The sequence below is a fragment of the Monodelphis domestica genome, chromosome 5, assembly GCF_027887165.1.
Source record: "Monodelphis domestica isolate mMonDom1 chromosome 5, mMonDom1.pri, whole genome shotgun sequence".
Classification (NCBI taxonomy): domain Eukaryota; kingdom Metazoa; phylum Chordata; class Mammalia; order Didelphimorphia; family Didelphidae; genus Monodelphis; species Monodelphis domestica.
In genome coordinates this window covers 61,424,412-61,445,488 of record NC_077231.1, presented here as the reverse complement: position 1 = coordinate 61,445,488, position 21,077 = coordinate 61,424,412, and the positions used below count along the sequence as shown (strand labels likewise).

Here is a 21,077-nt window from a genome sequence, read left to right as displayed (position 1 = left end):
TTTGCCTTTTAGTATAAGAAAACTACGAAGGAGTGGACCACTCTTCTGAATCATTTTACTTCATTATTTTTTAATTTTTATTTAATTTTATTTTTTTGGTTACAATACTCACTTTATTTCCCTCCCTCCCCTCCACCCAACCTTCCCACAGCCAACACACAATTTCATTGGATATTACTTGTGTCCTTGATCAGAACCTATTTCAATGATGTTGTTTGTACTAGAATGTTCATTTCTGAATCATTTTAGATGGTTTAGTAGTTACGAATACTTGATATGGCATTAGGAAATTCAGCCTCAGACACTTATTATCTTTGGGACCTTGGACAAGTCCTTTCACCTTTATCTGCCTCATTTCTGAAATGAGGAAAATGATAGCACCTATTTCCCAGGATGTTGTGAAGATAAGATGTTATATTTGTAAATCTTAAAGATATTTTTCTTCATGAATCATGTAACCATGGAAAAATATTCTGATTAATTAAATAAATAAGTAAATAAAAAGAGGTTGTTCTTATTATTTTTGTTTTTATTCTTACTCTTATTCTTTTCTGTTACAAATATGGCCTCTGCCTTGTATGTTTTCTACCATTATTTTATCATTCATCCTATAAGTTCACATTTACATGGTGCCTTTCAAGTGACAGTAGTTTTCTGAAGTGGATAATGTAATAATGCAATGTGGGAAATGAAGTTTAAAGTAATTGTGACTTATAGTCACTTGACTAACAAATGACAAATCAAGGCTTGAAGCCATAGTTTCCTGAATGTAAAGTTTAGCAATTTTTCATTTTACCACACAAGGATAATTCCATTGGCCCAGAAGCTTGAGAATTTTGATGTAAAATGTGTTTCTTCCCTGTATAAATAAAAATCTAGGTGGCAAGGCTTTGCTTTGGGGATTAACAGAGTTTGGAGACTGACAATTAGCCATAGTGAGATGGATTCCCCAATATGGAATGTACAGTACTGCTTTGCCAAGTACTAATAGAACACTTGCAAGTTTTGTTTTTTCTCTTGTCATTGCCATAATACATTTTAGGAAGAAGTTCAGTCCAATTGAAGGAACATTTATTAAATCTTTGCTCAGCACCAGACACTGCTTAGTTCTAGGAGATACAAAGGCAAAAATGAAAATCATCTTTGCCATCAAGGAGTTTGCTCGCTGTTTTTTTTGTTGTTGTTGAGACGTAGATTTATACAAATTTTTAATAAATGTTATGATTTATTAAAAATTATAAAAATCAGAGAAGCAAAATGTGGTTTTAAAGAATTATTTAGACTGTTTTGTTCATTCAGAGTAAAGGACAGATTCTAGTCACAAAAAATGGCTATCCATGACTGGACCTTTGATTTCCTCTATAAAGAACTCACAGTGAAACAATTCATTTTATTAGTGACAGCCAATAGCTTTGAAATTTATGATTTTAGAGAGTCACCTGGACAGTTAAGCTAAGAGACTTGTACAGGCTTATACAACCAATGTGAGTCAGAGGTAGAGCTTGAAACCAGTTCCTATTCCAAGGACAGATTTCTCTGCACCATGCCTTGCTAACACCCCACACCCACGCCCCCTCACCACACATGCATCCCACTGACAGAGATTACAAAGTACTTAATATACATTCTATGTCATCCTGGACTCACAACAATCCTGTCAAGTAGTTACTAAAGAATTCCTCATTGCCATACTTGTCTTTAGTTCTGGCACTCTATGAGCTCTTTATTCTGTGATAAAGATCCCTCCCTCCCTAAATTAATTTTCCTGCTTAATAATTTTGCACATGCCTACTCAACCAAGAAGCTTACCTGGGCCACCATGATTAACTAACAGTGGACAAATGAGTGTCACCTTTTCATAAACCCCAAGAAAATATGGACTAGAATGTTTTCCATTTTGAAAGTTTTGGATCCTTAGATTTATGAAAACTTGGCATGTGTTCTTAGCATACGATGACAAAAAGTGGCCAAGAAGACTCTGAAATGAGCAAGGTCAGAATTGTGTAAGCAGTGTAGATATGTTTCATTATCATTAATCTTTTTGGCCAACAGGACAACCAGATACATGTTTTGGGTGACATTACATTTGGCTGAATCTGAGTTCACTATTAAAAAGAGTGAGTGGAAAAATGATGGCTTGAGCAGACCATGAAATATAAGTACATTTTACAGTTACAGCAATGATCATGGATTGTTAACTTTAAAATTCAAATAATAGTAATGACTTGGTATCAGAAAGGTAGAGGCAGTATGACATACTATCCTTGGAAGTTGGGCATGAAGTCATGTATTCAAAATCTTGCTCTAACATTTACTGGATTGTTGCCTTGTTTGGGTTTTTGGTGTCCTAGACAATAAGAATAATTAAATTTAATTAATTCCTTTTTCAGAGGGGTCATTATGATAATGAGGATAGGTGGCAATATCTGGCCCTCTTTCCTATTGTGTACCTTCTCACCTTTTAAAGACTAGTTATGTGACAGTTGTCAAATACGTTGATTTCCCTATGTCCTGAAACTCCTTGTGGAGCCATGAGACTTACCAAGTGGATAATAGATGCTGTTTTTGTGATGGTAGTTACCACATCCTCATTGTTGTTCAGTCATTTCAATCATGTCCAATTCTTTTTTTTTTTTACCTTGTTCCTGGTTTTCTTTCCAAAGAGACTGGAGTGGTTTGCCATTTCCTTTTCTAAATAATTTTACTGTTGAGGAAACTGAGGCAAATAGAATAAAGTTACCTGCCTAGTGCCACACAACCAGTAAATGTGTAAGGCAAGATTTAAATACAGGAAAATGAACTGAAGTATCGCATCACCTGGATACCCCATAAAACCTCAAATCCTTGGAGTGACTACTCATTACAAAGACTAAAATGCCATAGTATCTGAATGTTCCTTGGATCTTTGGTTTTGATTTAATATTTACACAAATAAGACAATACAATCTGAAAAGGGGTGAAAGAGAAAGGAGATCATTCAGGAGATATGTTTATCAACTGGTGACATTATTATCAAAGAGCAAATAGTTATTTGTTCACTGTAGAAGAACAGAGACATTCTTATGAATGTGTGACATTTTATTTAGAAAAAACATAATTTTAGAAAATTCAGGCTTATTATATTTTCCCTAAGCATATAGTACCCTGCCCATTTCCCAGTTAGCTAAATGAAATATATGAGAGGAAGCTCTAGTGGGGAATCTAAGAAATGAGAACATTTTTAAAGACCTTTTGATAGCATTATTTGATATATGATGGATTCAAAAACCGTAGTTGCTACTATTTCAAGTTCCTTGATTATCTAGATTGGATAAACTCATGCAGAAATCATTGTCTCCCTCCCAAACTTGTCTTCTCTTAGTTACCACCTTGGAAAATGTGTAAATGGAGCATTTATTTTTGCCATTAAAATGTGCCAAGTAATTTGAATAAGATCTGTAATGTTTTTCTACAGGCTGAATGCACTGTGGGTTAACTTGAGTGTCGGGAACATTTGCTTGTTGTGCAGGACACTTGTATGAAAGAGGCATTTTGGAATTTTAAGAAAGCTTTCTTACTCAAGATACTAATGTCTAAGAAATCCCCTCAAACAAGTTACAGGGGTTTTTGTCTTGGGTTTGTGGAAGATTTATGGGAAAACCTGAATAAGACTTGGAAAGGATGAGGAGAGGTGGGGTTGTTACCTGTGTTGATGGAGAGACTACTCACATCAAAGACATCATGGATCCTTCAAGGTACAAAGTTTTAAACTTGTATATATATATACATGAAGTTTGATTTCTGAAGGGAAATATTCATTTGTTATTGCTATACTTCTAAATCTCAGTCTCAGGTTACTTAACTTGGATTCCTTGAACTTAAAAAAAATATTTTATAACTGCATTATAGTACCACTGATTTGTCTTGTAATTCCAGATGTTTTGGTTTACTTAAATAAATTGGCACTTAAAAAAAATCTTATTCTGAGATGACTATAGGCTTCATTTTACCAGCCTAACAAGGGGGTACAACAAACACACGCATGAGTGCACACACACACACGTTTAAAGTAAAGGCAAATAAAATTAGTGATCATTCTTAGTATCATAGATTAAAACTGGGCAGAATCATAGAAGATATCTAATTCAACTTGGTGCAGATTAAAACTAAATCTAGCCCACCTCCTTCCATTTCTCAGTACCCTCTCTCAAAGGAGGCAATTGAGGGCATTATCCTGGGATTACACTCATTAATTGAACAATCAGGGGAGAGTTAATTATTTTAATTGTTAAAATCAGGGGAGAGTTGATTTTAATCTTCACAACCCCCAGGTCAAGTAGGTCAGACTTTTGAGATCCAAAGAATGGAAATGACTTGTCCAGGGTCAAACAAGCAAGAAGAGACAAGGGAATGATTAGATGGTGAAGGGAGAGAATAAAATACAATCTTAGCTTTAAAAAGTTTGTGATGCTTTGAAGTGAGAAAGACAAAACTCACTTTGTGTGTGTATGAATATTATATTGAAAAGCATCTTAAATATTTTATAAGGTTACTTAATTGCTATATGTGACTGATTTCAACCTATTTTGATTTAATTTGTGTTAGAAATAGACTGAAAAGGCATCTGTTTTTTAAAGCTTTATGGGGGAAAATAATACAAAGATCTTGTCATTAAGGAAGAGGAAACAATGGAAGAAAGAACAAGGCATTTCCAGGAATAGAATGGATACAACTCCTTTTTGTTGTTATTCACTGCTTTAAATATAGTAGAAAGTATGCTTCAGGCTAGTCAGAAGAGGTCCTCGGTATTACACTATGCATGCCTGCCTGAACTGAAACTGTATGTTATTGGTTAACCAGGATGTTTAGCATAATCACTCTGCTAGACTGTGGTGGAGGGAGGTGATTATCACTGAGAACAGATGGGCAGGTCCAAAGCATTGCCAGATTCTGAAAAGCTCCATTTATCCTTGCTTCAAGCTTTCTTTCCCTCAGTGCTCCTCATTTTATGTCTGTGTGTATGTGGGGTGGATTTGTTATTTGTTTATGTTTTTGCATGTTCCCAAGAACTAGTTGAACTAAGGATCACTGCCTGGTGACCTTCCAGATGAGCTCTGAAACGTAGGAGTGAGGGATTCAAAATGCTCTCACCACGAGTATCTGGAAGGATGGGGCAGATTTCATTTTACACTGTAGCGTCCCTAAATGCATGAGAGGATTTGTCTGTATGCTCAGTGCTGTGCTCTGCATCTGGAGCTCCTTGTGGATTGTACTGTCTGTACGATCCGAAATGATTTTCTCGGATATGAACACCGTTCCTGGCTCCCCTAAAGTGCATCCTCCTAACGGGACCCGGTTTTATACTTTTCAAGTAAGTGTGCTTTATTAGTTTCAGTCCTTAGGAAGTTGAAATGAAGTTAAAAAACAAAAACAAGAAAGGGAAGCAGGAAGGGATGGGAAACTGCTTAGTGTGAAGTTGCAGAAAAAGGGGTTTGAAATTGATTATGATCAAGACAGTTCACTGGATTCAACATAATAGCCTTCGGTGTCTCATTGAATGAATATTGAAAAGACAAGCACTTTAACTGAATCAAAGCAGGATTGCATTTTTTTATCTGCCAGATTATTTTGCTCAGAGGCTTATTAGAAGTGATTTGTTTTGTAATGTCAACCACTGACATACTGTAGATCCCGAGGAGGAGTATTTGATAGGCACTTTCTTACAAATTGCAAAGCAAGTAGGATAAAAACAGCCTATTTTGAAACTTTATAAACTGTTCAGTAGACTTGGAGAATGCCCTGACCTTACTACTTTCCCTGGTGCTTTCCATTAATTACTATCAGTGGCTAACAGAGTGGATTGTAATACTGTGTTTAGGAAGATTTCCTTCCCCCCACCCACCCCCCCACTTACCCCCAGCAAGATAGATGCTCCTTAAGCCAAAGGCTTTGTTACCCAAGGGTCAAAGTGATTTAGGTGAGTCTGAAATTCAAAGCTGTCACCCACTGTCTGTATATCAAAAGTATTTGCATTTACAAGTCAGCCCTCTGCTTAAAAGGGAAACCTGTCTCCAAACTGAATGGACCTCCCCCTCTTGCTTCTTCAGAATTGGGGTTTTAGAACATTACTTTAGAAAGGCTTCCTTCCCTCCCCCCTCTCCTTAGCACATGGTGGGGTTAATGAGAGGCATCCTTCCTCCACTTAGTTTAGTTTAGTAGTTGTCAAGAAGAAGGGAAATCTGTAAGTCTAGACAGTATAACTTGTTAGTCCCAGCGCTCAAATTGTGAAATAAAGACTAGAAAAGCACATGTCTCCCTTCTTATTCCCACTGAGCTTGACAAAACTGTGAGCCCTGGATATAATTATTCTTTGCCCCTCCACCCCCATGGCTATATCCCCACTTTCCCTTTTGGTCCTACTATTTTTAATCCTGCTCTGCTTGCTGGCTTTACACTGATGTCTGCTGATGGTAGAAGCCTGTGCTGTTGGAGTGTATGTATCTTCTCTCCAGTCCCTGTGGCCATGGGCAGAGCATGGCAGTGATTCAGAAAGGCAGGTGCCCTGGGGCTCCCTGTCCTCAGAAGGATCTCTTCCTGCTCCATGCTCTGAGATGTGAGCACTGCTTGCAATATCCTGTATTTGAGATCTCCGCCACTTTCTTCAGCATTAGCTATTCTACCTTCATCTCAAGTTTAAGTTTCTGGGTGCTTAGTCATCACACAGCCTTGTCACTGTGACTTGTCAGCATTTGGGGGGTAGGGAGGGGCATCATATTGAATATAACTGGACTCCTAAATTGTTGGTTTTTTTCCTTATTCCCCAGAGCAAATTCATTCCAAATATCAAGGATTTCATAGATAGGACTCAAATGGGCAAGAATCTGTTTGTCCTTTTGCTCTGTTCTGTTTGCATATGAATTGGTGTTTGATCCAAGAAAGGAAGCTGTGTTTGGAAATAGAGACTAGCCTCATCGGCTTTCTACATTGGGGGGGGGGGTGTGCCTAGGTGGGAGTGTGGGGGAGCTGCTCCTTGAACAGAACCTGCTTGGATAAGTCCACTGCTTTGATTCTGACAAAAACAAAGAACTATCATTTTCTTCCTTTTTTTCTTTATTCTCTGTGGTGCATTTGCCACAAGAAATTTTCTTTTATTGTGGTGCTGTAATAAGAAAGAGGATACTGGTATAGTGGCATAGACCAAGTAACTATATTTATTCTCAAAGGTTCTGTTGGAACAGTATTTTGCTGGATTTAAAGGGATATTTCTCAGTTCAGAGGGTTGAGCTAAAAACCTTAGAGGAATTCTTCATCAAGAATTTGGGGGGAAACTTTGGTCTTATTTTTTTTCCTTTTCAAATCTAACACAGAAGTTATCTTTTGCAATCAGCCAAGGTAGGCAAGTAAAAATAATACTGTGCTTCAGTTCTCTGTGATTGAATGCTCAGAATATCTTTCCATTAGTTAGATGAAATTGCACTTTCTTTAAAGAATATTTAGATCATTTCTTAAAGAACAGAAAAGTTTAAAGTGAAACTGTTGAGGAATTGATATTTCCTAAAACCATATCTATTTTTTAATTATATTAGACATTTTAACATAAAAATTTTAAGGGAAATGTTTGATACTTATAAAATTTCTTATAATCCTCATTTGGAATCTGTGTTTTTTTATTTGTTTGTGATTTCTCGTGGAATTATTACTTTCTTGATAATTTGATGATAGCAAGAAGATATCTTAGCTTATAGTCTCCTCAGGGTTTCCTAAGATCCTAATTCTGATGAGCTCTGAATTGCTAATCATGGGTTTAAGGGGGAAAATGTTCTTGGGCTTTCATACCTAGATTTTTTATTGATCAAAACTATTAAAATGAATGTAAGAATGAGAAGTTTATGCCATGGAGAATTTTAGAATAGAACTGCAACTTGGAATTGTCTTATACTGGACAAAAACTTTTTGAGAAGGTAAGAGGCATATCAGAATAGAATGTGACTCATGATTCAGCTCTGTGTGTGTGTGTGTGTGTGTGTGTGTGTGTGTGTGTTCTCAGCCCCTCCATCTAGGTGTTTGTTGTGTGCCCCTGAGTAGGTTGCCTGGGAAAGCAGGCTCCCAGAGAGGGGCATCACAGCAATGGGACTCAGAGAGGGGTAGCAATCAGAAATGAAGTGGAGATCTGGGATCCCACTTCACTGGATGATGGAAGACTGAGAGCTGAGAGGCAACTGGTCTCTGGATGAGGAGGAAATGCACCTTCCAATATCTCTGCCCCCAGGACAAATCTCCATTGTTCATCCCTGCTTATATCTCCATTTAGAACAAGAAGACATCTTTGAGATTATATTCTATGTGTATTCATATTTGTGGAGATTTTTCCTAACTGAAAAGAAAGTAGATTTGGAGAAAATTGAGACAAATATTACAATAAAGAAATATGCCTTAATTTTTTTGAATGGAAAGTGAAGGGTCAGAAGATATATTTTATGTATTTTATTTCATTGGTTCTGTCATGTTTCCCATGATGGCAATGGGTTTAATTATCAGATAAACTTAATAGCAAAAAGTTGTTTTTGTATGTTAATAAGTGTTACCATTCCCAGAGATATTTGTGATTTAACTGGGATTTCTGAGTCTCAATATCTGACTAAATCAATAAATTCCCAATACTAGGACAGAATACTGAAAAAAATACATTTTCAGTTGAGATCTAAGTGATACCACTAAGAAGACAATTTCAGTTACTTAAGAATTTTCATACTCCAAAAGAACCATACATTAAATTAATGTTCTTACCATGCACGAAAGACTCTTATTTTCATAGTTTGGACTTCTATATAATTTATAAATCAAGTGGTTAAAACACTAAAAATCTACTCTTAGAAAAAAATGACATATACTTGATTTCTGGCCATGATAATATTCTCTCCTATATAATCATATCCTCTAATACTCCATAAATCCCCAATACCTCACTGATATGGATACTTCCACGTATGATATAAAACTCAGCTCATTCATTTATTACCATCCCATGTAATTTAGGTTCTTTTCCTTCTGTAATCCCAATATAACAAATTCACCTCAGCATTCCTGTAGCCTTCCTTATACTCTTTTGACAAGGAGAGGATGCCAGTGGGGCTTGAGGGGTTGTCCATTGCTTGGTAATTCCCTATTTTCACTAGACAATTGGACAATCTCTACCCACCAATCCAGTCACATTTATGGCATCCTGTAAACACTGTAATGACATGCTACTTGTGTCAAAATCCACAGGAAGAGGAATAGAGGAAATTTGTTTGCTCAGCATTAAGACTTTATGCCTAATCTCTGGACCATTCAGAACATATAATGTGAATAATTTAGGAAGCAAGAGCTCTGAATTTTGTGGCAGATCAGTTCCTATGGAAGCAAATTCCAGATTTTATCATGATTTATCGAGTTTTCCTTTGTAAGGCCTAATGGTCCTTATAAGCCTTTATAAAAATCCTTCCCTTTCCCTAACATAGATCACAAATCTTGATTGGTGTAGAATATTCTCTTTTGGTTGTTAGCCTATATATAGCCAAAGAGTCAAGGCGGGGAACTCATAGCTAGGGTAATCCTGCTTACTCAGTTTACAATTGACTTTTTTTTTTTTTGTATTATGATCATTTTTACAAGAAACATGGTCTGATTCTGGATGGCAATCTGGAACTGTGCCCAAAAGGTGCTAGAAGACTGTCTACCCTTTAATCCAGTCACAGCACTGCTGGGTTTGTACCCGAAAGAGATCATAAGGAAAAAGACTTGTACAAGAATATTTATAGCCATGTTCTTTGTGGTGGCAAAAAATTTGGAGATGAGGGGATGCCCTTCAATTGGGGAATGACTGAACAAAGTGTGGTATATGTTGGTGACAGAATACTATTGTGCTCAAAGGAATAATAAAGTGGAGGAATTCCACGGAGACTGGAATGACCTCCAGGAAGTGATGCAGAGTGAGAGGAGCAGAACCAGGAAAACATTGTACACAGAGACTGATACATTGTGGCACAATCCAATTTAATGGACTTCTCTACTAGCAGCAATGCAATGATCCAGGACAATTCTGAGGGACTTATGAGAAAGAACACTATCCACAATCAGTGTAAGAACTGTGGGAGCAGAAACACAGAAGAAAAACAACTGCTTCATAACATGGGTCGATGGGAACATAATTGGGGATGTAGACTCTAACCGATCACTCTAGTGCAAATATTAATAATATGGAAATAGGTCTTGATCAATGACACATGTAAAAACCCAGTGGAACTGCTCCTTGGCTACAGGAGGGGGGTGGGAGGAGGGGAAGGAAAGAATATAAATCATGTAACCATTGAAAAATTTTCTTAATTAATCAATTCAATGAAATTAAAAAAAAGAAATATGTTTTACAGGAAAGACCTTTAGTAGAAAGAGAGGTACGCCTATTTTGGCACTGACTGCATTCTTTAGAGAAGTAAACGCTATGGAGGGCAATCCATTTTCCTCTGTTAGCAATTTGTTTCTAGTCTAAATGAAAGTAAGAAAATTCTATGCAGCTAGTAGTCTTGGGGACTTTCTTGGAGCCACTGAGAGATTCAAAAGTTACCAGCTTCATATAGCCAGAATATTCAAAGTTAGTTGCTGAACCCAAGTCTTTGTGACTTGGGGCCATCCCTCTAATTCAGCAGACTACATTGCCTAATTGTGTCTAATATATACTGTTAAATATGGAGGGTTGATGGACATATGACAATGATTCTGATGGCTTGAGAAAGCGTGACAGGGTTGTGTTCTGAAGGGAATATCCTCAAGTTGTTGCTCAGTCATTTCAACCATATCTGATTCTTTGAGACCCCATGTGAGGCTTTTATTCGCAAAGATACTGGAGTGATTTGCCATTTCATTCTCCAGATCATTATTCAGATGAGGAAACTGAGGCCAAAAGATGAAGTGATTTGATAAATGTTATATAGCTAGCTAAGTCTGAGGCAGATTTGAACTTGGGTCTTCCCAATGTCAGAATCTGTGCTTTATCCACTGTGCAACTCACTGCCCAAGTATCCGCATAGGTTAATGATAAGAATAATGATAATAGCTAACACTTAAATGTCACTTATATACATATTTAACTTTAAAAAATTTTACACATGCACATCTATACACACACATTGATATATAAATGAATACATTTCAAGATAATTTATTTTCTTTGCAGTCCTATATTTTATACATTTAAAACATCATTAAGTAGTGGTTCATAGATTCACCAGAGCATCATAGAATCCATGATAACAACAACAAAATGATATTAATCCTAGTCTAAACCAATTTTACTATTTGACAAATGAGGAAATCCATGTTCAGAGAAGTTAAGGGATCACAAATGGCAGAAGTTGGATTTGAACCTAATCTTCTAACTTTAGGTTCATTCTCCTTTGTCAATACTTATCTTGTTTTCATTTAGTAGAAGCATTTCACTTAATTTTTATTGCTGTAATTGCTTAACAGAGGGAAAGGAAATACCTTCAGCAACCAAACCACAGACAACAAAATGAAACAACTTAATCCCTGGAATTATACCTGAGGGAAGGAAATCTGATAAAGGAAGTTCTCTCCCAGATAGATGCAATTCCCCATTAAAGTGCATTCAATGGTAATTAATGAGGAATGAGGGAATTCTACAATAAGGGATGACTACTGCTGGACAAGAAGAACATTTCCCCACGGCATTTGGATGTTCTTGGCTTCCCAGCTCAGAATGTACATCACATATAAACAATAAATTGGTATTCAATTATATCCTCTAGGCTAGATTGTCAAATCCTAGGTAACCATTAATGAAGCTGATGACCTCCTCCAAATTCCTTGATGTCTCTCTTTCTCTTTCTCTCTCTGTCTCTCTCTCTCCCTCTCCCTTTTCTCCCTCCCTCTCTCTCATCTCTTTATATATAGATTAGATATGGGCATGTTTATTTGTGTGTATATATGCATGTGTGTATCTATCTACACATTATTATCTTCTGTACTTAATTGCTTAAGGTAAAATGTAAACTCATTGAAGTTAATCCTTGCTTTCATTTTTGTCTTTGTATCCACAGTGGCTAGGTACATGGTAGATATCTATTCATTGATTTCCTAGCCTCTACTTTTGAATGATCTCTTGTCCTTGGACTTTGGTGATATTTAATTTGTCTTGGCTCTCTTCCTATTCATCTTGACTGCATCTTCTCAGCCTTTTGTTCTTGAAGCTCAAGATGTGGTGTACCCACTGCCCCAGCAATTATATGATGATAAAATCGTGTTTTAATATATAGTAACCTGGTATCCTAAATGCCACAGGACCTAGTCCACATTCTAAACAATAAACTCACTCGTGAATGTTTTTGGAGTATATAACCCAGTTGTAAGTTGGATATTGCAAAAGTAGATGGGAGCCCTTATGGCAATAAAAGTGACTGTCTGGAAAAGGTAAATAGTTATTCCAAAGAGCCAGTCACCTTGGTGTTAAGATCCTGGAATCCCCCAAACCTAGATCAGTGACTTGTCAAAAAGGGTTGTTGAAATTCCCTGAACTGAATAGCGTCAACAATGGTAATAGCTTTGTTGTTTTGAGAGATAAAAGCATGGGTTTTTCTTTCTTTCAGGGTCTGAGTGGACAGGAATTGTCATTGGGTTTTGAACAGATTTTTGCCAAGGTCAGCAATCCTTGTTTATTGCTACATTTGAAACTAAGACTCTAGATTGCAATTAGCTAACTTCACCTTATATGTTTTGATATTTTATTATATTAATTCTGTGACCCTGAACAAGTCAATTAATCCTGTTTGTCTCAGGTTCCTCATTTGTAAAATTGTCAATTGAAGGAAATGGCAAGCCACTCCTGTATCTTTGCCAAGAAAATCCCTAATGAGGTCACAAAGAGTCAGACAACTGCAAAATGACTGAACATACATATACACACATATAACTTTTTATGCATACACCTGTATATAAACACAAAGGCACGTGGAAGACTTTGAAACTCATATCCATGCAAATGTGGCATATGGGGTTTAGCTTGGTCGTCCAAACCCTGACTTTGACAACTATTACTTCTGTGACCCAGAGTGAGCCACTTAATCTCTATGTGTTTCAAGAAACTCTTTCTGGCTTGTCTATTTGTACAGACCGTTGTGATTCAGATGTGCTGAACAAAATTCCCTACAATTCACCATGCTGTTGAAATCATTATGGGTGACATGGAGAAAATCTCTGTTACAGAGAAGGCTGAAGCCACTGAATTGATTGAGCTCAGTTTTAAATTACTATAGAACCAGAAATGATTGGAGAGCTGGATTATGTCATCAGTATAGAGTTTCTGGAATCAGGGACGGTGCACCAGCCTGTCTAAGGAGGGTTGAACCAACTCAGGTGAGAAACAGAATTATTTAAAGCTTCTGAGCCTTTCAGCATTGGGAGATGGGCACGTATGTAGCTCTTAGACTTCCAGCCTAGGAGAGATAGCAAGACCAGCTCTCAAAGCAACAATAACAAAATGAATCCATCCTACATGTAATTTTACAATGTATATTTTAATAATTTTATTTTTTCCAATTTCACATAAAAACAATTTAAACATTTATTTAAAAAAATGGAGTTCTAAGTTCTCTTTCTTGCTTTCCTACACCCCCATTGAAAAGACAAGCAATTTGTTAGAAATTATACATGTGTAATTATATAGAACACATTTCCATATTAGCCACGTTGCAAAAGAAATCAGACCAAAAAAACAGAGAAAATCATCTTGGATCATTGCATTGCTCAGAATGGCAAAGTCATTCGCAGTTGGTGGCTGTACAATATTACTGTTAATGAATACATTGTTCTCCTGCTTCTGTATAATGTAACTTTTTTTAAGAACACAGAGATGTATACTCAGATAAGTATATGATATTACTGAAAGACTCACTATTCTTTCTTTATAAGATGACACAATTTTATACAAATCCTATTTTGCCTATTACATCCTTGTAAGATTTAACCTATTGGTATAGTTATATGGGACAGTGAAGAGAGTACTGTGCCTAGTGTCAGGAAGATCTGAGTTCAAATATGGCTGCAGATACTCTCTGTGTGACTCTGGTCAAGTCTCTTAACTTCTGTTTGTTTAACTGTAAAATGGGGAAAATAACAGCATCTATTTGACAGGGTTGTTCTGAGGATCAAAAGAGATTGTATTTGTAAAGCACTTGGCATAGTTCACATAGTAGGTAATACTGTGTGTATGTATGTGTTTTGTGGACATACATGAACACAAATAAATGTATTTTGTTGTTTTGTTGACACTTCTTTTTTGAAGTAGACCAATGTCATCATGAGGGTGATGTCCTGAATTATTTGCATATGTATAAACATATACACATATATATGTATACATATGTGTGATATATCTATGTCTTTCATGCTCCTATTTCAGAAATGTCCATTTTGTTGCTTTATGAGCCCCTTTTTGGTAGTATAGTGTTTGATAAAATGTTCCTGGTTTAATGCACATCCTGTTTCATAGTAAGATAATGCTTCACTTGTTTCTAGGGGATAAGGACATAGATCTAGAATTTGAAAGGATATTTAGCACTCATCTAGTATAGTTCCCTCATTTTACAGATGAAGAAACTGGGATATAGACCTGCCCAAAGTCAAGAAATGACCAATAATGAAGTTGTTTTTTCATTTGAAATTTCTCAAGGTCACCATAATCCACTTTTTAACTTTAAATTATTTTTATTTAAATCCACAAGTATACCTCAATGGGCATTTACTACTAATATTTTAATAGAAATTTTAAATCCTAGTAATTACTGCTATTATGTTTCCTTGTTACAAAGGAACTCAGCTTAAAAATGTTGACTAACCCTAAATTCCAGTCCCTCCTGTGATATTTTCTTTAATTTGATAAATGCATTTTGAAGATGATTATTTGTGTCTTAATTATTCTTTTGTCAGACTTAAAGTGCTGAATGCACAAAGTGAAAATCACCAGTTTGGGGAACTAGTAAATTTCAAGAGTGAATACAAAATATAAGCAGATTTTGAGAGGAACCGTGTATTTTATATGTTGAGCATTCAGTACATCAAGTGGGTTTTTAAAAGAAGTTTGTATTTCTGTTAGCAAACAGCAATAAATATTGCTTTCAACAGATCTGTTAGAAAGCAAGACAGCACCTTAAAGACAGGCAGTATGTTAACAATGTCACAGAGAGCACCATGATGCTGCCTGAGTTGGAATTTTAAAGGACATCATAAAACAGAGTTGGGCAAAAGTCCAGTAGAAAAAAAAAATCTGGGCAACCTTACAAGGAAATGGATAATGTCAGAGTCCCTGTAACCAAAATATATTTAGCAAAAGTATGACTGATGTTGGTGGAACCCAGAGGGTAGAAAGTGAACAAAGGAACAGCCTATATTTGTAGCCACTCTTTTAACCAGATAAAATCAAAAGAAAAGTGACTTACATCTAAACTGGTCCTCATAGTTGTCCCCCTGTGGTGGTATATTCATTATCTGGAGTATGCTGTTGTTCATTGCTTTCTTCCATTTTTATTTATCTATTCAAATAACATCCATTAGGATTCTTGGGGTTTATTGATCTTGGAAGTTACACACATGATAAAACAAGTTACACTTTTTATTTATTTTTTGTTACATACTTCTAATGGGAAAAATTGAAATCCTTGATGATAAGGTTAAAGTTACAAAATGTTTTAAGTGTTATTTATTATGTAGGGATATAGTTTGGTTTAGTCGATAAAGATCTGGCCTTTGAGTAGGGAAGATCTAGGTACATGTCCTACTTTTGACATGTACTGTCTTTAGGATTGCCATTAAGCCATTAATAAACCCCTAAGGGATCCAGGCAACATAATAAGGTGGGGGGAAAAGGTTGTATGTCTCTTATTAGTAAAGAGAGTTTCTTTATAGGGAGTTGCCTTGAAAAATGAAATCTCATGCTATCCCTGAGATGGTTATTTCTCCAACATTTTAATGCTTTAGGGGGCAAATTAAGCCTATGGTATGAAATTTTATTAATATGGAAATATTTGGTATTGAAACTCATGCTTAAATTTCTCAAATTTATACTCTTCAAAGTGTTTGGGGGAATATGTGGTGCATTATATTTCCTTGGTTTCAAATGCATTTTAGTATTAAAAGGATTTCAGTTGTTCATTCAATGAACTTGAACTGAGAATGGTTATTTCAGTTGATATTAAAAAAAAACTAATCCTTACCCCCCATAAGAAATAACAAACAAGGTAATCATCAAAAAAAATTGGAAAGACTTATGTGAAGTGATGCAAAGTGAAGTGAGCAGAACAAGGAGAACATTTTTTTTAAATTTTGATTAATTTATTTAGTCAATTTAGAACATTATTACTTGGTTACAAGAATGATATTATTTCCCCTCCCCTCATCCCATCCTTTCCATAGCTGATGTGCAATTTCACTGGGTATTACATGTATCCTTGATCAAAACTTATTTCCATGTTGTTAGTGTTTGCATTAGGATGTTCATTTAGAGTCTACATCCCCAACCATATCCCCTCGATGCATGTATTCAAGCAGTTGTTTTTCTTCTGTGTTTCTTCTCCCACAGCTTTTCCTCTGAATGTGGATCATGTTCTTTCTCATAGATCCCTCCAGGTTGTTTGGATCATTGCATTGCCACTAATGGAGAAGTCCATTACATTCAATTGTACCACAGTCTCTCTTTTTGTATTCGGTCTCTGTGTTCTCCTGGTTCTGATCCTTTCGCTCTGCATCAGTTCTTGCAGGTCGTTCCAGTCTCCATGGAATTCCTCCAGTTCATTATTCCTTTGAGCAAAATAGTATTCCATCACCAACATATACCACAATTTGTTCAGCCATTCTCCAATTGAAGGGCATCCCCTCATTTTCCACTTTTTTGCCACCACAAAGAGTGCAGCTATGAATATTCTTGTACAAGTCTTTTTCCTTATGATCTCTTTGGGGTACAGACCCAGCAGTGCTATGGCTGGATCAAAGGGCAGACAGTCTTTTAGCGCCCTTTGGGCATAGTTCCAAATTGCCCTCCAGAATGGTTGGATCAGTTCACAACTCCACCAGCAATGAATTAGTGTCCCCACTTTGCCACATCCCCTCCAGCATTCACTACTTTCCATAGCTGTTATGTTAGCCAATCTGCTAGGTGTGAGGTGATACCTCAGAGTTGTTTTGATTTGCATCTCCCAGATTATAAGACATTTAGAACATTTTTCATGTGCTTATTAATTGCTTTGATTTCTTTAACTGAAAATTGCCTATTCTTGTCCCTTGCCCAATTATCAATTGGAGAATGGCTTGATTTTTTGTACAATTGGTTTAGCTCTTTATAAATTTGAGTAATTAGACCTTTGTCCAATGTTTTTGTTATGCAAATTGTTTCCCAGTTGGTTGCTTCCCTTCTTCAATTTTGCGTGCATTGGTTTTGTTTGTACAAAAACTGTTTAATTTAACAGGAGAATATTTTAACAACAATAGTGTATGATGATCAACTGTTAATTGCTTAACTGTTATCAATAAGACAAAAATCCAGGACAACACCCTGGGACTCATCATAAAAAAGGACATCCATTGCCATAGAAGAAACAGATGGAGTCTGAATGTAGATTGAAATATACCACAATTCACTTTATTTCCTCCATGAATTTTTCTTTAGCATAAGCAATATATGTCTTGTTTCACAACATGATGAACATTGTAATACATATTATATGCTAGTATTTGTGCAACCTTTATCACAGTGATGGTGAACCTTTTAGAGGTCAAGTGCCAGGCCTTACCCCCACCCCAACTCCCAGAGACTGTGTGCGGTACCTCTCCCCCCACTGAGTGTCAGGTGCATCCTGCCCCACAGCCCCTACAAACAGGGGAGGATGGAAGTGATTCCATGGGCTGCTGGGAGAAGGGGTTGGTGAAGTGAGGAATGTCCTCAGCGAGTCTAGAGAGGGGCAAGGGAGTAGACCCAGCTCTTCCCTCCCCTCCAGCTCTGCCACCTGTGAATTTCCCACCTTACCTTTTGTGTGCTCCCATTGGGCTGCTGGACAGAGGGGATCAGTGAAGTGAAAAAAAAAATGTCATCAGATATGGTGGAAAGGGGAAGGGGAGCAGCTCTGCCAGAATCTCTCTGCCTTTCCAGTGACTAATTCTGGGAGAGAGAAGGGGCAGCCACGTGCTCACCAAGAGCACTCTGTGTGCCAAAGACTGTACCCATTCATAGATTTACCATCACTGTTATCATATTACCTGCCTTTTTAGGGAGGAGAATCTAAGGGAGTGAGAGAACAAGGATTGCAAAATATGAGAAAATATATATTTAAAATTCTATTGGCAGATAATGTGGAAAAAAAACAAAAAACCTTTACCTTCTTTCTTAGAATTTATACTAAGTATTTCTTCCAAGGCAGAAGATAGGTAAGGGATAAGCTGTTGGGATTAAATGACTTGCTCAGGGTCACACAGCTAGGAAGTGTATGAGGTCAAATTCGAATCCAGGACTTCTGACCTCCCTTTATGGCTCTCTATCTACTGAGCCACCAGCTGCCATGATAATCATTATTTTAAAATGATTAAACATGAAAGATCAGAGGCCCAGATTAAAAATGTATTTATGAATCTTTTCATCCTCTTAAAAATGTAGAATCCTTTGACAGATTAAGCCACAGTCTAGAATCCCTTGACTACCTCAAATCTAGACTTCCTTGGTCAGCTTATTTTGAGACTAGAACAATTACAATGTGAGTGACCTAAATCATAAGTTGAAGCATCAGCCTCATTCTCAGTGAGGGCTGATTTTTCAGTGTCCTATGGATTCATACATACATACAGCATAAATGTGCCTTTGAAAGCAGATGGTCTGATTTTTCCAGCTGAGGTGAAAAGGAATGTAATCAGCCCTACATAAATTCACTGTTGGAGAACATCTGCAGTGGGATTGTCTAGAATTAGCAAAGGGAATAGTACAACAGCATGTCCTGGACACAAAGTCATAAAGGTGTAGGTCAAGTCATAATTGGTCACTGAAAAGAATGCGACTTGTTAGGAAGTAGTTGTGGATTCTGTTTACTGGCTGTGTTCCTGCCATGTGAACACAAAATGGGATTTCTCTCATGTAGCTATGCATAAAAAATCTTAAGATCCCTCTATCTGCACTCAGGAGCTCAGGACATTGTGGGATATCACCTCGTCCCACGCCTATGAAGAGAATTTTACCCAGTCTTTTAGTCACAGGAGAGCAAAAACTGAGGAAATCCCTTTCCAGTTGAATCTCTCACTGTTTCCAGTTATATTTGCCTTTGCTTTCTCCACCAAGTTGGAGCTTACCCTTCTATAGAATTTATGAGAAGTTAGACTTTAATATATCATTGCTCTTCAACTTTGGAGAGGAGTCTTCAAGTAATTATGATTGTGAAGAATTTATACATAGCTGAAATAAATCATTGTCAGGCAAGTCTTTTCTTCCTAGGGAAGATATATTTGTTTTCTCAATATAGCATATCATCCTCAACTAGCTTGCTTTATTTTGGTATCCTCGTCCACGGTGTATCAGATGGAAAGTGAAGGAAGCTATTGGAAGTAAGAGCAGTATTAGCAGGCTTAACTATCAACTTTTAATCATCAAAGGACAAAACTCAGGGAAAAAATGAAAACAAACTTCTAAGTAATACCAATGATTGCTCACTTAAGAAAGTGAGCAAGTGAGGAGAAAAGTATACCTTTTAAAAGAAGTTACTTTTAAAAATGTCTTAAAAGATGAAATAAATTTTTCATAAGACAAGTTCATCTGGAAAGTCTCCATATATACTCTCTGTGTGACACTGCAAAATCATGCCATCTCTCAATCCAATAGGCACCTCTCTGAGAGTAAGGTACATAAAACATGTCATTCTACATTAGAAGAGGGAGTTTTCTGATGATTTCTCAAAAATGACAAAACAACAAAAGTTAGTAGCTTTTAAAGGTTTGCAAAGCACTTCACAAATATTGTGTTTCCCAACAATTTTTACAAGTATGTGCTATTACCATCCTCTTTTAACATGAAGAAACCAAAGTAGAGATAAGTTAAATGACTTTTCCAGAATCATCTTCATTGTTGTTGTTCAGTCATTTCCAACTCTTAAGGACCCCATGGACCATGGCATGCCAGCACCATCCTTCCTCCATTCTGTAAGACTATCCAGGCTCATGTTTTTGCTTCTGTGTCATTATCTCATCATCTCATATACCATTCCCTTCTCCTTTTAGTATTCCTTGACATCAAGGTCTCTTCCAGTGAGTCCTATCCTAGGGTCACCTAGTTATTAATGGTCTAAGACAAGATTTGAAAATGTGTTTATATGAATTGTATATGCATGTATATATGTGTGTGTATTTATATATATATATATATATATATATAAAAGAATAATGTATGTGTGTTCACATAAATATATGACATACCACAAAACAGTTCATTCTCTGGTCATAGCAACTGTACTGGGTGTTAATGTACACTTATCTAAACAGAATTTTAATGTTGGAACTAGAATCAAGAATATTATCTTAAGGGTTATTAGTGCTGCTCTTTTCAGCAAAACATGCAGCATGCTTACATTTTTTTTTGTTTGGGAAAATTTTTTGATTCATTAGCTGTTATCTGTAAAACATCTGTATTGGATGTTCCTTGACAGCTCTACTAGACAGTGGGCACATTTCACTGACTATATAATGCTTTTAACTGAAATCATATTTCGATTAAGAATATAGAATACCAGAAGAATGCTTTTACTGTCCCAATCTAAAACATTATTAAATCAAATCCTAATCCTTCCTGGTCTGACATTCCCTAAATAGAGATTTAAGGGTAATGTTCCATGCCTCTCCCTTTTAAGTGCATTTATGTAATTTACTACTAAGCCACAATTTGCTGTTGCCATTTTTTATGGTCATTTCTTTGTTTTTATTCTGTTCTTCACTAACTTGTGAAAATTTGAAAATCAACCCAAAATATATAAAAGTTGTCGAGGATACCATTATGAGAAAAACAATTTTTAAGCTGTAAATCTGTG

At 36.4% G+C, this 21,077-nt stretch overlaps 1 protein-coding gene across 21 annotated transcripts in view; it reads left to right on the top strand.

Moving 5' to 3' along the window:
* The window catches only part of PPFIA2 (PTPRF interacting protein alpha 2), a 654,901-nt gene that overhangs the window by 274,643 nt on the left and 359,181 nt on the right, over positions 1–21,077 (top strand). For 3 of the 21 annotated variants that reach the window (XM_056798574.1, XM_056798572.1, XM_056798567.1), the window contains exon 1: positions 4,503–5,350. The exons of 11 other annotated variants lie outside the window; for them this stretch is intronic. In XM_056798574.1, the coding sequence (XP_056654552.1) occupies positions 5,189–5,350 (162 nt within the window). In that variant the 5' untranslated portion in view covers positions 4,503–5,188. Of the gene's footprint in view, positions 1–4,501; positions 5,351–21,077 lie in introns of those variants that run through there. 7 more of the 21 variants (XM_056798573.1, XM_056798571.1, XM_056798570.1 and 4 more) reach the window with 5 other exon arrangements.